Source organism: Indicator indicator, chromosome 13 (genome assembly GCF_027791375.1).
Source record: "Indicator indicator isolate 239-I01 chromosome 13, UM_Iind_1.1, whole genome shotgun sequence".
Classification (NCBI taxonomy): domain Eukaryota; kingdom Metazoa; phylum Chordata; class Aves; order Piciformes; family Indicatoridae; genus Indicator; species Indicator indicator.
The window spans coordinates 12,369,047-12,389,111 of record NC_072022.1 but is presented as its reverse complement, the minus strand read 5'-3'; the positions used below and the strand labels follow the sequence as shown (position 1 = coordinate 12,389,111).

The 20,065-nt window shown below is 45.6% G+C and overlaps 1 protein-coding gene across 1 annotated transcript; it reads left to right on the top strand.

Annotated features, from left to right (window-relative positions):
• Positions 1-5,086: 5,086 nt before the first annotated feature.
• On the top strand, positions 5,087-19,016 carry ST6GAL1 (ST6 beta-galactoside alpha-2,6-sialyltransferase 1). The gene is made up of 5 exons (XM_054386076.1): positions 5,087-5,732; positions 9,407-9,504; positions 15,461-15,562; positions 16,497-16,671; positions 18,775-19,016. The coding sequence occupies exons 1-5, from the start codon at positions 5,102-5,104 to the stop codon at positions 19,014-19,016; spliced, it is 1,248 nt and encodes a 415-aa protein (XP_054242051.1). The 5' UTR covers positions 5,087-5,101.
• The last annotated feature ends 1,049 nt before the right edge of the window (positions 19,017-20,065 follow it).

Genomic DNA, 20,065 nt, shown 5'->3' with positions numbered 1-20,065 from the left:
GCTGGCTTTGTCTTCAGGGGGCTGCAAGGACCAGATAAAGCAGCTGCAGAGGGATCCTGTGATCCTGGGTGGCTGGGCAGCACAACGGCAAAGAAAGCCTGTGCTGGCAGGGGTAAGATAATGCTCTTTTATTCCTGCCCTCTGCCCTGTGCTGGGGATAGTGCTCAGTGAGTCAGTGCTACTTGCAAAATATCCTGAAGTCATTACTGACAGCCTGGAGCTCTCGGCTTAGAAATGGTCAGGAAGGAAAACAGAAATGGAGAAAGTTTTGGAAGGAGAACAAAGCAGCCCCGTTGTTATGTTGGTGTTAAGACCATGTGGCCTGAGAGCATGCAGCAGGGGTGTCCTGGTGTGCTTGCTTCAAGGGATGTCCTTGGGCTGCAAATAGTGCTGGGGAGCTTGACCAAGAGAGTTGGAGGTATGGAGAAGCTGCTGTGTAAGGAGGGATTGGAACAAGCAGAGTTCAGCCTGGAGACGCAATGAGTGGGGAGAGGAGGGTGTTAGAATTGTAGAATGGCTTGGGTTGGAAGGGACTTTTAAAGGTCACCTAGTGCAGCCCCCAGTTAGGAGAGGTACTGCAACCATGAATGACATGCAGAAAACGAAGGCAGCAGGATTACTGTTGGGGCAATCAGGTTTGCTGGTGTGAAACTGAGAGAGGAGGGATTGTCTCTGCTCCATGTGTGACTGCAGAATTCATTGCCTCAGGCTTTTTGGGAAATGTGAGTGGTTTCAAGAAGCAATTAAACAAATGTGCAGAGGATGAGCACTGGTACAGCTGATGACACAGCTTTTTGGAAGCTGTGTGCGTTTACTGGAAGAGAAATAGATGTTTGTCCTTACTTGGATGGTTTCTTTGTGTATCTGCTGTTGGTCACTATAGGAGACAGGTAAGTGCTTGATAGACATTTTGTTTAATGAGATGAAGACACTGTTATTAGTGGTTTTGGGGTAAATATGCCATGGGTTGTTGAAACTGGGATTTCTTGGTGTCCTCTGCCAGGGCATGGATGGCTGCATCTCCCCAGGGAAATGGCTGTCTCCAGGACATAAGAGGTGGTAGGACTTCTACATTCTTCTGTACTTTAAGACCTGAGTCCAGTGAGATACTTGGAAAAGTACAGGTTAAGTGTAACAGTGAGTGCACAGGATTTAATTCCACAACTACCTTGAAGATACTGCATTTCTCACTAGTTCTCTGCACATGGTTGATTTACCCCCAGAGGACTTGCCATGCGGGGTTAGTCTGCCAGCCAGCCCTGCACCCCCAGCCACACCAGGTTCTAGATTTCAAGAATGCAGCAGCTATTTCTTTAAGAATTTTTATAGATTTCAGGACTACTTCCTGCTCTTTCTTTCTGAGTACCCATAGCTGACACTTTTGTGGAGTTGGTAAGTTTCCTGCACCTCCAGAAGAGCACTTTTGTACTAACCACTGGGATACAGAAGTGGACACAGGTGACTTACCTAAAGTGGAAAGAGAGTACCACTTCTGTGCTGTTCTGCCTTGCCTGGAAGAACACCTGCCTTCTGTTGCCTTTATGCTCTGCAGATAAGATTTGGTGGCTTGAGTGCAACCTCATGTTAGGACACTGCTTGAGCAAATAAAGCATATCATGGGAAGTAGTAATAATAATTAAATTGAACTGCAGTGAACTGCTGGAGAGCAAAGATACCTTGAAAGGCCAGTCAGTCTCACCTCTGTGCCTGGGAAGATCATGGAGCACATTCTCCTGGAGGCACTACTGAGACAGAAGAATAGTGAAGAGGTGATTTGGTACAGTCAGCACGGGTTTACCAAGGGCAAATCCTGCCTGACAAACCTGGTGGCCTTCTATGAACAGGTCACAACATTAATAGATGAGGAGAGAGCAACTGATGTCATTGACCTGGACCTGAGCAAAGCCTTCCACACTGTCCCACACCACAGCCTGGTCTCCAAACTGGTGACACCTGGGTTTGATGGGTGGACCATGAGATGGATACAGAACTGGCTTGACGGCTGCACCCACAAGGGCCTACAAGAAAGCTGGGGAGGGACTTTTTAGGATACCAGGTAGTGATAGGACTAGGGGGAATGGAATAAAGCTGGAAGTGGGGAGATTCAGGCTGGACGTGAGGAAGAAGTTCTTCACCATGAGAGTGGTGAGAGCCTGGAATGGGTTGTCCAGGGAGGTGATTGAGGCCCCATCCCTGGAGGTGTTTAAGGCCAGGCTGGATGAGGCTCTGGCCAGCCTGATGTAGTGTGAGGTGTCCCTGCCCATGGCAAGGGGGTTGGAACTAGATGATCCTTGTGGTCCCTTCCAACCCTGACTGATTCTATGAAATGTTGTTGCTCCAGTAAAATGTACTTGCTTGAAGGATCTACCTTGCCAACTTACAAATCTAAGCAATATAACTGTTCACATTACAGCAACATGCACAGTCATTGGGAGGGTTAGGATCACATTGTTCTGTGCACTGAAAGTCAGTTTTCCAGGTTCCTTTCTGTGGCCTGGGAAGGAGAGGAGACATTGTGGCTTGTTCGACATCCTCTGCTGTGCAGCATCGGGAGGAGTGTCCCAGCAGGAACTTTCAATGGGTTGTAAGGTGGTTCTACCATCATGATCCTGCCACTCTTCTAGATTATTTTAGCCATGGGAGACAAAAGCTTATGGTACTGACATGTGACTTCTCTCTCCTACACCTGGAAACCCATCAGGAGAGGCTTCTGAAGTCAGAAGCATGGTAGAACCCTCCAGGGCCTAGAGTGAAGAGCTCTGCTTTTCAGGGCAGTGGGGCAGCTGGGACATCTCCCATAGTATGGCATTTGTGTCCTGTCTACACAGAAGATTTTGGCTGAGCTTCCTGGAAGCCAGACCCTCATCTTGTGTAAAGGACTACAGCATGAATTAAGTCATGATGGGGTTTGCACAAAGCATGGCCAGAGGGGGGTGTCTCAGAGTCTTATACTGAGCTGACACTGGACAGCTGTTTTGGTGTTTCTCTCTCTCTTGCTTTGGAAAGCTTTGCTGTCTAAGTGTGGTTGGCTACACTCTGACAGTATGGAGGCTGACTCAGACACGCTTTCCCCTTTAGCAAATGGCTTGTGCAGTCTTCTGCCTTCATATGGCTCTTTCTGTTCCCAAAGCACCAGGCAGACACCCAGTGGGATGGCTTATTAGGGTCTCCAGCTCTAGAGGGGACCAGGAGAGAGGCAGGGGTGAGAGCTTCTTGCAGAGACCACAGCAGAAGAGAAACTGAACAGCATGGGGAGCCCTGTGTTAATCACTCACAGGGGAGAGAACAGCGGTGTCCCCTCCTGACAGCCTCCCCCACCTCTTCTCCAGACTGCTGAACCTCTGCATCTGGCCAAAAAGACTTAGTGTGCCTTTCAGGCACTTGCTTCCCAAGCAAATGAAGTGAGATGGTCTGCAAGGGGAAATTACTTGGGCCTGTAGAATGTTAATTGTTTATTTGTTTGTTTGGTTTTTTACTTGGTTTATGAAGTGGGAGTAGAAGAACATTTACCTTTGAAGTGCTCTGAGAAATCAGGATGAGTTCCTTAGAGTTAAAATATAAGTAGTCAGCATTAGAATGCTTTAATAATTTATTATTTAATCCTATGAACTATAGCATTTGTAATTTAGCTCGTGGCACTGTACTGACTTGGAGTTCCTGCAAAAGAGAGCTACTTCTTGAACCCTGCATCTCTGTAAAATCTCCATTTCTCTTGTTGCATTTCCTTGGTAGACTGAAGCCACAAAGTGTAAAATATTTGTTTGGTCTGTAAAGAACTTTTTATTATCAGTGGATTAAGATAGATGTTATAAAGCAACTTTTCATATGACTTGCTCCAAAACAAGGTGGGGTCTTCTTTGCCATTGTATTTGAGAAAGAGTGTGACTTGCCTAAGAACAGGCAGTAAGATATTTTTCTAGGAAAAGTTTGTTTTTTCTTTCCTTTCTGCTGTCCATTGTGTTAGCCATCAGTACTGGGATGTTTCCTTGACTATATTACTGGTGTGCCCTCTGCTTTGAGCGTTCTCCATGAAGAAGGCTGTTGGTGTGGTGGGAGCACAGAGCAGGCACCCTGCTAACCAGTTCTGCTTTAGCTGAGAACAGATTTCAGACTAAGAAGATGCTCATGTTGAGTGGTCATTTAAGTGTTCAAAAGGCTTACATGGTGTTAATGTCTTGGCTGCTGGCCCTTTCATGCCTGGGTAACAGCTTCTGTGGGACTGCAGGGCTTATCTGAGGAAATACTTGCTCATCCTGAGCGCCATGAGGTCCTTCCATAATAGTTGTGTGTTTTTTTTCCTCTTTTTTTTTTTTTTTTTTTTTTGCAGGTGTTTCTTAAACTCTTCAGTGCATCACGGAACTGCTGTGGTTTGGGATATCCTGCTTAAATCCTTGGAAGAAAATCTACCAACAGCCAAAAATGACCTGAGCTGGATAGCTGCTGCATTATCCCCAGGTAATTACTTGATAGTTTCTCAATACCACAGCTTAACAGAGCTTCCAGCAAGTTGCCTGAGGAGGGAGTTGTCACTCGGGTCTATTTAGGATGGGTAGTGATTTACACGTGTTTGTCTCCTGAGGAGCACTGGGACACCTATTCTGCTTCTGTGTTCATGAACTCACAGCTTTTATTTCAACAGTTACATTCCTCATTGTGTGCTTCACTAGCCATGCCTACAGTCAAGTAGAAGCTCAATTCTGGAATGGAATAGAATTTGGATATTCACTGACTGGGATGGGAGATGAAGGCATGTGGTGAATTACCCTGCCACTGGCATGATCCTGGCTTTGTTAAGCTTGACTGTGAAAGGAAACAGAAAAAAAGCTTCAGATCACTGTTATGTAGCATGTGATGGCTTGTCGCCAGCTCAAGCCTGTTTGATGTTTGAGTTGGGGAACTTTGAAATGAGATGTTCAAACAGCCTGAAATATTAAAATGACCCCTAGGTCCCCCCTCTCCCCTCCTGTTGCCCACACACTGTTGTTCAGAACTTCTTATGCATGCCTGCCTGTGTATGCAGCCCTGACTGAGATGTGTTCTTCTCTCCCAGGACCAGCTTGCTGCCCTGTGTTCTGTGTCCCATTTGGATGCACCGTACACTATGGTTCACATCAACGTGCTGAAGAAACTCACGTTTGTTCTTGTGGTGATACTGTTAGCACTGACTGTTTGTCTGTGGAGAGAGACAAGAAGAAGCTACTACATTCCTTTTAAGACTGAGAATGATGATTTGCAAGTTCACAGGACTTCAGAAAAATGGAACCCACTTAAATCACAGGGTCTTTTCCATGGAGCAGCCAGTGAATTGGGTCAGATACCCAAAACGTGGTTTGGTAACCATAATGAAGTAAAAGGCAGCACCTCTGGAACAGCTGAAAAGTTCAAGAAAGCAGCAGACTCTATGAAAGTGTGGGATAAGGACAGTTCATCCAGAAATCTCATACCTAGGTTGCAGAAGGTCAGAAAAAATTACTTGTCCATGAACAAGTACAATGTGACTTACACTGGGAAGAGGAACGCTGCTAAACTCAGCCCAGAGAAGCTGCTCTGCCAGCTACGGGACAGGGTGAACGTGACCATGATACAGGGATCAGATAGTCCTTTTGATACCTCTGAATGGCAGCAATACTTACCAGGGAAAAGCCTCAATGAAACTGTGGGCCGCCTGGGTCGCTGTGCTGTCGTGTCCTCAGCAGGGTCTCTGAAATCATCTCATTTGGGACAAGAGATAGGTTGGTATCTTTCTACTAGCATCAAGTCAAATACCATTGTTTTGCAGCTGAACAGAAGTAACCTCCTGTCATGCTTTTACCAGTGAGGAGTGGTGTGGTCACAAAGGTGTTTAAAATAAATTGAAATGTTATCCTTAACTTACAAAGTCAGTGAGCAGTGGAGGAGGAGGTGGGAATACGGATCATATTCTCTCTTCCCCTCTGAGTGTGCACACCACACAGTGTAGGCTGCATTATGATGCCCTAGATCATAGAGCCCATGGGCCCTAGGCAGACAAAAGCAGGCAAGCCCCTTGGTGGGAGTGGAAGGGTTGGGCTGAGCTGAGAGGACATGCTCTATGCATGTCGTTAGTGGCAGACAATGTAGGTAGTTCTATTCCGGCTAGTACTTTGAATTTTCATGATCACATTGACATCACTGGAAGGTAGCACTAATACTGGATACCAGAGAGAGGTCTTGGTTTCTCAAGTGTTTGCTTCTTGAGAGGGTTTGGAGTGAGTTCAGCAATGCCAGTGTGCTCATTGCACAGTCAATAGTAAGAAAATTTTAAATCCAGACAGACTTCTTCAGAGAAGTGAAAGAAAATGCTAGAGGGGCAGAACCCCACAAGACACAGCCCTGTACAATTTTCTGTAGCTGACCTAGCACTGAGCAGAGGGGCTGGTCACAGGCAGTCATCAGAGGTCCCTTCCAACCTCAGTGATGCTGTAATTCTTGTTCATGCTTTCTAGAAGTGACACTACTTCATTCTGAGCCATAAGGCAGTGGCAGAATTTTAGTGGCTTGGAAAACCATGGGAAAACTTTACGGGCTTTATTTTATCTCTTCTTTAGAGAAAGTTTGCTGGTGCTTTGCAAAGTGTTTTGTGATCATATTTGTCTGAGGTTAATGCATCAATTAATCAATACTGAAGCAATAGAGTATATTTTGAAACCAAAGCATTCTTTGTCTTAAGAAAGCAGCACGCAGGTCAAAATAGCTACCCAGTATTCAACTCAGGATTCTGTGCTTGGCAGAAAATTTTCCTGTGTCTGCAGTTCCCTCAGCTTTCTTCTTTAATTTTTATTTGAGGCTTAGTTAAGATTCATGCTTTATTAAGATGCAGCTTCAGTGAAGGAGAAGTTTTGAAGTCTAGGAGTTTTCTCTGTGGTATAAATTATGTGCAGACTTCAGTGTGTTCATAAGTTGTCTGTTGGAGCAGGTCCCTTTGGCCTGCATTAAGCTGCAAGTAGCCTTCATCCTCTGAAACAGGCAGATGGATAGCTTTTAATTCATCATTCATGGACAACTTGGGCAAAGCCTTCAGAGTTGTAGTGCCCAGATGCTCATGGGAGGGTCAAGGTTTTGTTCTGGTACTTGCTCAGAGTTCTCTGTCAAACTTCTCTGGGGTCTACAGGGCAAGGGGGACAGGTGTTAGAACGAGGTTGAACAGTCTGAAGTATGTTAAAATGCTATGAAAGATGCAATGAAAAAGATTGTGGCACTATGAACCAGGGTAGCTTTGCTTCCTGGTGAAAACTACAGATAGGGTTTGGTTGATGTAATTGTTTCTTCCTCTTAGGAGGTTTGAGGCCAGGTGGGTCAAGACTTGACAAGGCAGTTCTGACTTGCTTTGAGAACCTGCCTTGTCTTGTTTAGGTGCCTCTGGAACTTTAGTAACAAAGGATTTCCACAGAAGTGACTTGTCCCTTGACACAGCTGGCTTGTGCCCAAGGGTGCCTCTGTCAGACTCCAGCATACTACTAAAACTGCTTGCTGCTCTGTGAGGAGATACTCTCAAAAGCCGAGGGTGCTGGTCACAGAATGTTGCAATGCAGGCTTGGGGGAGATCTTATAGTGCCCTTCCAGTACCTGACTGGGGCCTACAAGAAGGCTGGCAATGGAGCTTTTACAAGGGCTTTTTGTGATAGGATGAGAGGCAATGGATTGAAGCTTGAGGAGGGTAGATTGAGACAAGATATTAGGAAGACATTCTATACAGTCAGGGTGGTGAGACACTGGAACAGGCTGCCCAGGGAGCTTGTGGATGTCCCCTCCCTGAAGGTGTTCAAGGCCAGGTTGGCTGAGGCCTTGAACAGCCTGGTCTAGTGGGAGGTGTCCCTGCCCATGGCAGGGGTTTTGGAACTAGATGACCTTTAAGGTCCCTTCGAACCCAAACTGCTCTATGATTCTGTGATTTGATATTGGAGCAGCCAGGAGGTGCACTGGGCTGTGCTCTGGCTGCAGCAGTGCTGAAAGGACGTCAGACCTGGAAAGCCATTTCCTTGTTCCTCTAACCAGTTTCTGATCCTGTCCCCGAAACTTAAGCACTAGTTCGTTCCAGATCCCAAGGGATGAATCACTGGAAAGGTCACTGTGTAATGTGCTTCAGGCAAATGCTGTTAACCCCTGCTTGTGTCCTGTGTTGCATTCCTCATGCCCAGGTCTCTTAGACTTTAACCCTTCTACTGAAGCAGTCCTCTCTGCTAATGATTCTGCTGAGTTCTGGGTGCTTGCAGCCTTGAGCCAGGCAGGGTAACTATCAAAGGATTCAGGAATGTGAACATTTTTGTATTGCTGCACATTTTTTCCCCCTAATGTCAGCCTAATATATTTCAATGTAGGAAAGTCCCATGGTTTTATTGGAGGAAGGTGCCAAAAAGATACTAAATCTGAGAGGCTTAAAATAAAGCATTCGCACAGATATGGAGAAGCCAGGGTGCCAGGGTGAGGTGCATAAATGCCCTCTGTGCTGAAGCAGCAGCCTGGCTCTGTGATTAGGGCAGTGTGGAGGCAGAGGAGGGTGCTGGAGGAATGCTGTGCTATCTTGAGAGGTGATGCCAGCAAAGGAAAATGCAGTGAATCCCAAGGCATGTAACAAGCCGTGCCTGTCAAATGCACAGCGGTGGTTTTATTTCATTTACGTGGGAGGTATGCTGGCAGGCTGAAGTTGGCTTTGCTTTCCGCTGTAGTTATTATTTATACATCTTTCTTAGGCTGGTCAAGCTCCAGGCTACAAGAGAGGGATGCTGGTTTGCTGTTATTTCCCAGACAACCACATGGTAAATTAACTGAATGTTGGTTTATCTCCTGGAAAAGCATTTGGAAGAAAGGAGAGAGAGAGAGGAAGGGAGATGCTGTGCTCCTCCATGTAGAACAAATGCTAGGGCTGCTCTCAGCCTGTTAGCATATTGTTGTTTAAAAAGGTGGATTTTTAAAAGTGTGTTGAGCTTGAAGTTAGACCAACAACAACAACTTCTGCAGCATCTACATGAAAGTCGGGAAGGGGCTTTTTACAAGGGCTTGTTGTGGTGGGATGAGAGGGAATAGACTCAAGCTTGAGGAGGGTGGATTTACACTGGTATCAGAAAGAAATTCTTTACAGTGAGGGTGATGAGACACTGGAACGGGTTGCCCAGAGAGGCTCCCTGGAGGTATTCAAGGTCAGGCCGGCTGAGGCCTTGAGCAACCTGGTCTTGTGGTAGGTGTCTCTGCCGATGACAGGGGAGGTTGGATCTTTATGGCTCTTTCCAACCCAAACCATGATATGATTCTATGATCTGGCTTGGTGCTCTAAGTGTTACATAGAGAGCTGGTGACTAGCCAGATTGAGTTGAAACAATAACCTATTACACATCTTTTCTAGCACTCAAATCCATTGTTATCTCACAGGTTGTCACTGCTCTGCTTTCAGACAATCACGATGCCGTCTTGCGTTTCAATGGGGCTCCCACCAAGGGGTTTCAAGACGATGTGGGGCAAAAGACAACAATTCGCCTTGTGAATTCCCAGGTAGGTCTGATGAATGTGTGCCAAATGGGCCAAGCGTGGCAGAGCTGTGTGCATCCCCTGTGCTGCCTGGGAGCTGAGCAGCAAGCTGGAGCAACAGCATCCACAGGCAGGGCTTCAGGATTCATCTGTGCTGGGAGGTCCTTAAAACAAGGCTGGGAAGAGTAGGGCCTTCTGTCTGATTCCTCCTGTCCCTAGCAGATAGGCATAGAATGGAGGTGTCTTTCCTTGTAACAGGGACCACTTGGGTAAATCTTAGGTCACCGTAGTTAAACTAGCACATGCCTCAGAACCTGCAGTAGCCTGCCTGTGATTTATGGCAGGCAGAAGGTAATTTGCTTTTAGTTTGGGCTCGAAGCCTCTTCGTTTGTACAGGAAGGGCAGCTGCACCTTACTGCTGTGCTTTGGGAGCCTGAGGCAGGAATGGAAGAGCAGCTCAGCTAATGGTGCTCAGCAAACTGAGGTATGCCAAGAGATGAGCTGTGCCCGCCCCGGAGGTGGGTACGAAGAGTGAAGGGAGTTTGTTTGCTTTTAATAAAAGAACAGTATTCCTGCCCAGCATTACCACAGACTCTGTAGGTAACATATTAACCAGGGCTTTTAAATGGCTGAAAACAATTCTCAAAGAACCTGTCTATAAAGCTATAGCCTTCACACAGCCATGAGAGAGTGTGAACTTCGATGGGTGAGTCAGAGGGTCCAGGACCTCAATGCCAACCATGGGAGAAAGTACTTTTGAGGCATGGGATTGCTTTATGAGTTAAACTTTCCCTGACTCTTGGAGAGCTTTTTCTTGGTATGAGGGTGTCCCTCTGCTAATTTTCTTTGGACTTCAGTAGGCTTTTAAGCAGACTCTTGGTGGTTAGGCCATGTCTAACAATATGTTGGCAGGGTTGGTATGCCACCTGTTCAGGAGCAGATTGGGACCCACAACAGATACTGTCACTGCTCTAGATATATCTCAAGAGAGTGTTTACACCCTACTTCCACAGAGTTGGTACCCTTGGTGTTTGCCCATTGTAGGGGGAAAAATTTTCAAGTGTAGATATGGAGAGAGAAGAGGAAATCAGCGTGTGCTGGTGAGGGAATGGAGTAGGTGAAAGACATGGTGCAGCACTGCACCGCAGAGTACAATCATCTCCTGGCCCAGGAAAAGGGGAGGAGGCAGCAGGCAGATGAAGACTGAGGGGGTGAGTGAGGGAGAGATGGGGGACTGCAGCATAGCTTTTGTACTCCAGAAGCAAAAAGGCAGTTTCATTTCCTCACCCCAAAGCTAAGATCTATAGGCTGGAGTTTTCTCATCTGCTGCTGTGAGAAGTCCATGGGTGCTGCTATGTAATAGGACTTGAAGTTTCTCAAAGCAGCAGCAAGAACTTGTCCATCCTTTTCAAAGACAAGACATGGAACTAGCTTGTCACCAGTTCCTTAATTCATTTTATGTCTTTTGAAGCATGTTCTTCCTGCCTCTTTCTGCTCTTATGTCTACCATTCTTCCCTTGCCACTTAATGTGCTCTGTTCTGCTGCTCACTGCCTCTTGATTCCCTGGTGTTAGACCACCCTTCAGACATGGGAAAGTTTTTCCTTCCTGAAGCAGTTTGGTTTTAGCAGACATATCTGGCTGCTGACATCCCTCTTTCTCCACCCTGTTTGACGTCTCTGTTTTTTAATATATTTTTCATCTTTCCGTTCTGTGTGTATTTTTATGATGTCAGATAGGTGTTATCACTTAAGAAAACTTTCTCTGGAGGATGTGCTCATTGCCAAACTTAATGTGATATGAAACCATTTACTGGCAAAAACATGCATGTGACACGTGTGATACCAGTGTTATCTGCACGGGGAGCAGGGTAACCGTTTGCAGTTAGTACAGCTGTAATACAGCTCTGATAACTCTCTGTGTGGATGCTCTTATTTTGGATGAAGAATAGTTACAGCTATGTCATTGTAGTGCTTCTACTCTCCATTCAGATCAGCCTGCAGCTGTTGGGGACATTTTTCATCTGCCACCATTCCCTCAGAATGGAGACACCAGCTTAGAAAACTTCAGTTACAAAGAGAGTAAAATCATTGCAGTTTGTAGAGGCTGAAGTTGATATAACTGCTGAACAGAGCAAAAGATGCTCTCCAGGTGAACAGTGCAGGAATGTCTTTTCTGGAGTTTCTAAGTTGAAGAGCTCTTAATTGCAGTCCCTGTTACTTTCAGGAACCACTGGATTTGGGAGCCTGGTTTCCTTCTGTGTTTTTATTTGCCTTTTTAATAGTTCAGTGCTGTTCTAGCCATGGTGACATTGGTTTAACCTTCTTGTTAGTGAGATTGCTTAATCACCTTTTATTTCCAGCTTTCTGTGGGAGCTGTGCCTTGCCTTGCAGAGAGCTCTTGCAGGCATTGGGTACTGGCTAGACAAGCTGCAATTTGTTCTTGTTCTGGGTTTGGCTTTTCTTCTAAATTGTCCCTGGGAATAAGGATGGACTTGTGATTTGCCTGCTCTTTTTTGGATCTTACTATTGATCAATCCTCAGTCCATTTCTAAAATGAAGAAAATGGGATCTCTTGAATCTAACCTGTCAAAAGCAGTCTGGATTAGGTGGTATCCCTTTGACATATGTGGCTGGTGGCCCAAAGTTGCTTACTAATTATTTTGAGATAGCTTTCTATCACTTTCTGCCCAGTCTCTAGCACATATGTGGAGGTGGGTGGTTATAACGATAGAGTGGGCTATCTTGTGCATCTGTGTACATAGGGAAAGACTGATACTGACAGAAGAGGGAGAAAAATTGGAATCCTCAGATGAGAGGATGAGCTTGGAGGTTCCACAAGCTTGGTAGTTGTACTAAACAAAGACATTCTTCCTCATCGCTCTGCTGTGTCGGTGTGAGCTGAAATTCCCCCCCCACCAACAATAACCAGGCTAGCCCAGTCTGGAAGCAAATGAAAAGCTGTATTTACAAGCAGAGTCTAAAATCTACCATGAAATGCAATGAATATGTACAAATCTACAAAAATTCACAACATTCACAAATATATACAATCAACAGAAAAAGCACAACCGATCTCCCTTTGCTTCCCCCCAAGGGGACCCTCCCAAAGGGGCCTCCCTCTCCCAGGAGCTTCCCCCCCAGACCCCCCTGGACAGAGAAGCAGAGTTAGTTAAGCAGAAAGTTGTTAACTTAGCTGCCAAGGTCAGTACGTGTTATCTTCAGCCAGAAGAGAAGAAGAAACAGCAGCCAGACAGCCCAGCAACTGCCCCCACTGCCGAACGCAGAATGTGCAGAATGCCTACTTTGTTTTGGGTAATAGTTCTTAAACATTTCTATCTATCCAATGGAAGTGTTTAGAACAATCGTTATTTTGCTTTCTTACACCCAATAGTGACTTATTTACATTCTTTCACTTTCTCTGTTCTGAACTTTGCAAGGAAAAATTAAAAAGACAGTTTCAAACCATCACACTCTGCTCATTTTCTTAGATCTTCACTGGTTCCTCAGTAACACTTCCTTTAATGGCTTGTTTTCCTTTACCCTGGGAAAGCAGTCACAGCTTGGAAAAATAAGGGCTTGAGAGTGTGTGGGGGTAGTGCCAATGTCATTCTGCAGGACATACTCTTTTCTGCAGAGCTGACCAAGGAGCAGAGTACTTTGTTCCTCCCAGCCTTAATTTGCAGTTCTTCTTGGCTGGCTTTTTGCTGTCATGGAGAGCACTCTGCTTTGGCTGTGTTTGCTGTTGTTGGCACTAAGGATTCTGCAAGGAGGAAGAGAAAGGAGATAGGATAACAGTGAAATGGAGTAAGGTTGTGATGGGAAACAGGAGTGTGTTTAGATTCCAGGGCACTGACTGTGGTAGCCAGCGAGAAGGAACTTGTTTTGATATAGTCAATAAACATAGCAGGAAGGTAGGGGCTGTATTAGCAGCATGGTTGTTAAACAGTGAGTTGGCTAAAGAACAAATTAGCTAGGAAATAAATAGATCAGTTTATTAATTAGGATTAAAAAAATGGGTAAGAGAAATGTCATGTCGCAGTTTAATGGCTTAGAGAGAATCAATCACTATTGAACAGAACAAGTAGGCACTAAGGGTATCTGGGGAGTCAGATTCCTCCAGCAAACAGGCTAAGTGACCAGCAGATAACCAGTAGTGCCAAGAGCCAGCTCTGTGGTGTGGGGAAGGTGGTGTTCCCCACCTGGTTTCTTATCTCTTGGCTTTTGTGCTTTCACAGCTCTTGAGAGGGTTGTGTACCTCTGCCACTCACATAGCTTCGCCTGGCCAACCTTTGCCTTCTCTGATGCTCCATGTCTCTCACACAGAATCACAGCATGGTAGGGGTTAGAAGGAATCTCTGGAGATCTAATCCAACTTCCCTGCTGAAGCAGGGTCACCCGGAGCAGGGTGCCTAGGATTATTTTCACGCAGGTTTTGAAGGTCTGCAGCAGAGACTCCATAACCACTCTGGTCAGCCTGGTCCAGGGCTCTAGTACCCTCACAGGTGAAAAAATTGTCCTTATTTTAAGAAAATCCTATCTTAAGTCATCCTTTCACATTTCACATCAGAAAAGTTCCTGACAGATTTCTGCTCTTTAAATAGAAACAATGAAATAAAGCACCCGTATTCTTGCCCTATTCCTGTCTCCTTGCAGTACTCCATTCCCATCCATCCCTAGCCAAGGGGTTGGGTGTTGCCAGCTGCCATGCCCTCACCTTGCCTGTCCACAAACTGGAGGCAGTTCACACCTGCAGCATTGCACACTCCAGCTAACAAGTGGCCTAGATATTTTAGCTGCTGTAAGGAAATGAAACCGAGCAGAACACGCAGTCAAGGCCAAAGCATAATACCACAGAGTGAAGAGCAAATGTGAGGAAGCCCTTTTGGCTTTTGGAATAACTCGTGTCTGAGCTGGCCAGTGTGCCGTTGTGCTCTGCTTGGGGTGACAGCCAGGAAACATCCTGCTGCTGTGGGCAGCTTGGGATACTCCAGGATAAATTGGCTAGCTCTTAATTAGATCTGTAGAGAGGATTAGTACAAATGGGAGCTGATTTTTGTGTTGATGCTTTTCTTCAGCAGATGTTTACAAGCCATGTCTGTACAGGTTATGCTGGGTGGGGAGAACAGGAGATCAATCCCTGCTTCATTTGGTTCTGACTGCCTTTTTCTGCAGACCTGGGTTACCCTCAGGTGTCATGAGCTGTGGTGGTTGTGTCCACACTGTAGTGGGCAACTTCTCTAAAGAACTGGGTTTTGTTCACTTGGGAAAGCCTCTGGTGGAGCAGTCTCACTCCACAGATACTGTCTCTAGCCCATGTACTTTGCTATCATGGTGCTTCCCTTCTCACTGGTGCTCTTATGAGATTCAGACCTCTTTTGCCCAAGTTTCATCGTCCAGCTGTGGAGAGATGAGATGTGGGGCTCAGTGCAAGGGTCAGCTGAGGGTACTGCAGTCTCTCAGCTCTTGCACTGGTGGTCTCACAGCAAGCTGGCCTCGTGCTGTGCCTTGGCTGCCTGACTTGGTGCTGTTCAGGAGAAGCCATTCATGTGCAGACTGTCTTTGGTTCAAGTGAAAGTTCTTAATAAAGCCAGCAGTGTGTTTGCGTTAGGCTCTTCCTGAACTGTCCTGGCAGCAACTGATGTTCCCACCTGCTTCTGGTAGTTGTAGTGATGGTATCCATCATACAAGCTGGGTCGCTCTGTGGGCCTGGCCTTATTTTATTATTGAAGATGGAGAGAGAAAGCCTTGTGAACCATAATGGTGGTTTTTCCTCCAGACTCCTTTAAATCCTGTGCTGTTAGATAGGGCTGGTGTAGGTGTTGGAAGGGCATCTAGGGGGTTGTGTCCTTGCCTGTGTGTAGTGGGGGATGTTCAATAATAGACAGTGGGGCAACTGTGGCTGTCTTCAGGTATGTTTTACTGCTTGTCTGCCTGCTAATTCTGACAAGATACTGTATATTATTGTACTTGTTTTTCAAGCTTGTAACTGTTGAAGAGCAGCAGTTCCTGGGGGAAGCACTATACAACACTGGAATCTTAATTGTCTGGGATCCAGCACCCTATCATGCAGAGATTCATGAGGTAAGGGTGAGTTTTCTGTAAGCAAAATCAGAGGATGATCTCCTCTTTCTAAGAGTTGCTCTAAGATTTGCTGATGGTTGATGCTTGGTTGTTTCAAGTACCAGTCAAACATGAGATATACTTCATACATTGTGAATGGATTAGGAAACCTTCTGAAGATCTTAGCAAAGGTCTCCTCTCCATATCAGCTAGACTTTCACTTGTGGATGTTGCAATCCCTCTTACATTTACTTTTCAGTTTGAGTACAAAAGGGCATTATGTGATAAGTGATGAGCTTTGGAGGCTCAGGGTGAAAGCAGCTAGGAGTGAATAGTCTGTATTATTTTGAGCTGCTCATGTAACTGAGAGGTCTTTGCGTTCCTTTCTGTGGACTTCCCTCACTGAAGTTTATTATTGTCTATTCCCACACCTCCAAGAGACATGTTTGACAGTCAGTAAAACCAGGAGGGGATATTTTTAGCTGAGGAAAAAGTATCTCAAAATTACCTTAAGAAAACATAACCCCTTAATAAACATTTTTACTGAAAGGAGAACTTTTAGGATCCAAATTAGCTCAACCTGGTTTAGGAGGCTGTACTGGGGACACTTTCCTGCAGGATAGGGTGCTTTGTACTCCAACATGGGGAGGTTTCAGTGTCTGTAAGATTTAAGGTAGAGTTCTCAACATTATCTGCTATTGGGGTGTGCAGAATGAAATTAGAGAAGATGCTGATCTCATTTGCTAGTCCTTCATTGAGATTTGGGGTTACCCTGGTCTGTTAACTAAGCCAAGTCACCATGCTGGTTTGAGGTGGTGGGGAACACTGTGTGAGTGTGTGTAAATATAGCAGGGCCTTTTCCCCCTAGAACAACGTCTTCACTCATCCTTGGTTTTTGTTGGTTAACAGGAAGAACAGGCTAGACATAATCTGACTTCCTGTTTCTGTTTCACAGTGGTACAGAAAACCAGACTACAACTTTTTCGAAAGCTACAAGTTGTATCGTGGTAAACATCCAGAGCAGCCTTTCTATATCCTGAACCCAAAAATGCAGTGGCAACTCTGGGACATTCTGCAGGAGAATTCCCTGGAGCACATTCAGCCTAATCCACCATCATCAGGAATGCTCGGTAAGATAATTGCCCTTTAACTTTCTGCTTCGGTTTGCAGGCAGGAACTCGCCAGGATGCCTTTCTTTCAAAGACAGCTGCAGATTTATGGTGCTTATCAGAGTTGCTTTAACAGTGTTTGTCTTATGCCAAAATTTAAGCTTCCTGTCTTTAGAGTAGCAGCTCAGTTGTGTTAAAGTAAGCGGTTTGGAGCACCCCTCTGAAACAGCAGTTGCAAACATGGCCCAGTTCCATCTGAAAACAGAAGAGCAGATTGCAACACTGAGATGGTCTTTAGGATTTCTAGCTTAGTGCCAGAGCAGTTCCCACGGGGAGTGAGAGGAAGGATACGGCTCCTATGGGCTCAGATCTTGTCAGGCAAACAAATCTGGTTACTGCAGATGAAATATAAGTGCTTGCTTGTTTATGCTTTCCATGTATAAATATGGAGAAATATATGTTTGTGTATATATGGAAAAATACATACTTAAAGACCTGCTAGGGGGCTGTGGATGGTCAGACTGGGTAGTTGCCCTGAAAAGCTTGGTGATACTTCCCCCTTATTCAACATGCTAACATCTTGTTTGTCAGCATGCTAGATCCAGCCTCTCAGCAAAGAGGCTCATTTTACATTCTGCTGTTGCAAAGCTTTTCCTTCTTACTGGAGAACAAATCTCTTGACCTGCTGAATAAAAAGGAGTGAACTTCTCAGGAAGTTCACATGTATTGGAAAACACAGCAGAGACGTATGGTTTTGTTCGCCACGTGGATGTCCAACTGCTGTGCTTCAGCCCCTCCTCTGCTCCTGTCTCTGCTCCTATCATTGCTGGGACACAGGCAGCCTTCTACCTCTGTTTAAACAGTCACTTCTTGTTTTTCCCAGTCAAATATCTATTTTTTCCCCCCAACCTTGCTCTTGCCCAGCATTGCTGAACAATATGGATTTCGACTAGATATAAGGAAGAAGGTGAGAGTTGGTCTCTTCTCCCAAGTATGAAGCAGTAGGACAAGAGGAAATGGCCTCAAATTGTGCAAGGGGAGGTTTAAGTTGCATATTAGGTACAATTTCTTCAACAAAAGGGTTGTCATGCCCTGGAACAGGCTGCCCAGATAGGAGGTGGAGTCACCATCCTGGAGGGATTTAAAAGCTGCATAGATGTGGTGCTGAGGGACATGGTTTAGAGGTGACCTGGCAGTGCTGGGTTAGCGGTTGGACTTGATGATCTTAAAGGTCTTTTCCAACCTAAATGATTCTATTTCTTGCACTTGAAAGACAAGTAATCAATAACTATGGCTTCTGATCTGGCCAGAATGTTGAGAGGTCCATGCCCAAACACTGGTGTGAATGTCCTTAAGTGATTCCTCTGCCTGTCAGAAGATGCAGGAGGGCAGCACTGCCTTGCTGTGGGGGAGCTGGGAGGAGTGTGAAGAGCAGAGGCTGCTTGGAATCTGTAAGCCATCTCCAAGCACAGTTGCTTTCATACCTCCTGCATTCCCAAGGTGTGATGGTTTTAAACTAAAAGAGGGGAGATTCTAGATTGGATGTAAGGAAGAAATCTGTTACAATGAGAGTGGTGAAAACACTGGCACAGGTTGCCCAGAGAGGTGGTAGATGCCCCATCCCTGGAAGCACTCAAGATGAGGTTGGATGGGGCTCTGAGCAACCTGATTCTGGTAAAGATGTTCCTGCTCACTGCAGGGGCGTTGGACTAGGTGACATTTAAAAGTGCCTCCCAGCCCAAAACATTCTATGATTCTCTGATAAGGGAAAGGTCTCAACATTATTTAACCAAGGAAGCTTGAGATGGGCTCTTTGTATCAGCTAATCGTAGTGCATGGTTGGCAGACACCCAGGTTTCTGTGAGGGTCATGAAGAATGGTGGCACTCATAAAATGGGCCTTTTGGCATGGCTGTCTCTCTAAGCCATCTGCTGTAACAGTCAATCACATGCTTTACAAGAGAGAGCATCAGAAAACAGCCCCATCTGGCCAGACGTGGCTTTAACCCCTCTTATCTGAATGTTCAAAGAGGAAACCCCTCCCCGTGGAGCTGGACTGCCTGTCTGGGGCGTTGGTCACTTCTCTGGTTTGACCTGGGGCTGTCTGCTTTCTCTCCCTCCTCAGGCATTGTGATCATGATGACGCTCTGCGATCAAGTGGACGTGTATGAATTTCTCCCTTCCAAACGGCAGACAGACATCTGCCACTATTACCAGAAGTTTCATGACCGTGCCTGCACCATGGGAGCTTACCACCCCCTCCTGTTTGAGAAGAACTTGGTGAAGCACATAAACCAGGGCACAGACGAGGACATCTATACTCACGGGAAAGTTACTTTGCCCGGCTTCCGAAACGTGCATTGCTAGTGGATTGATTTTTTTTTAGTCTGTCTAGGATTTTTTTTCTTGACTGTCAAAGCACTTTTTAAATCAGGGTTGTCAGATTTTTCTTAGGTCTAAGCACTGGTGTGTTTTGACAGCTCTTCCATGTTGCAAGACTTGCTTTTAGGACTTGGTTACCCAACTTCTCCCAGCTGTGAGGCTGTGTTCCTACACTGCGGTACGTCCATGCGCTATCTGCATGAGCCATTGCAATGAATTGACTCCCAGTGGAGCCAGGCTCATACAGCAGGTGGATATTTTTGTCTTCATCTCAACCAATGATGGTGTATGGGAGATGCTTTCTAAGCAGAGATTTGCACAGGTCAGATCAAATGCCAAATACAGTTTGGTTTGCTTCGAAGGAGTTATGACAGCCAAAATCCTGCTCCACTGAGAAATGAGAAAAATAATTTCTAACTTGTTCCTATAATCCTAGGAGCTCTTTAGAGCCAGGCTGGTTTATGGGAACATGCTCAAAGCTGTGTGCTGAGACGCTAAACTCCTAGGCCAAAATATGATTTTATAAAATCAGTTTGTAAAATAACCCTGGCCACTTCCTTTCAAATTGTGAGACTTCTGAAACCATTCAGGTGGCAATTTTGGCAAAGGAAGAGGGAGGCAATTCACAGCTCAGTGATCCTTGAGAGACTTTTAAATCTTTTAGCCTTTTTTTTTTTAATCACTTAAAATAAAATAAATTTTAGTGAATGTCTGCTTCTCCAGTACAGTGCTGTCTGTGGTACAGAAGAAAAAGTTTGGGGAAGATGCTCCAAGGCACAAGTGGAAGAATTGACTGGAAGTTGGTACCTCTTTCCAGCTCTCTGCTGGTCTACCTTTGCAATTGTTGGCAAATCACTTGCTGGCTTGTCTCTGGTAACAGAAGTACCATGTAGCTGCTGCTAGATGAGTTCCAGTTCTTGGCAAGCTAACTGAGGTTCTCTCTCAGCTGCTCTGTGCTTTTTCTGAAGAGGTGGGGAGCAGATGCATCACTTCCATACTTCATGAGTGGTGGGGAGGGAGAGTATGCTCTGCTG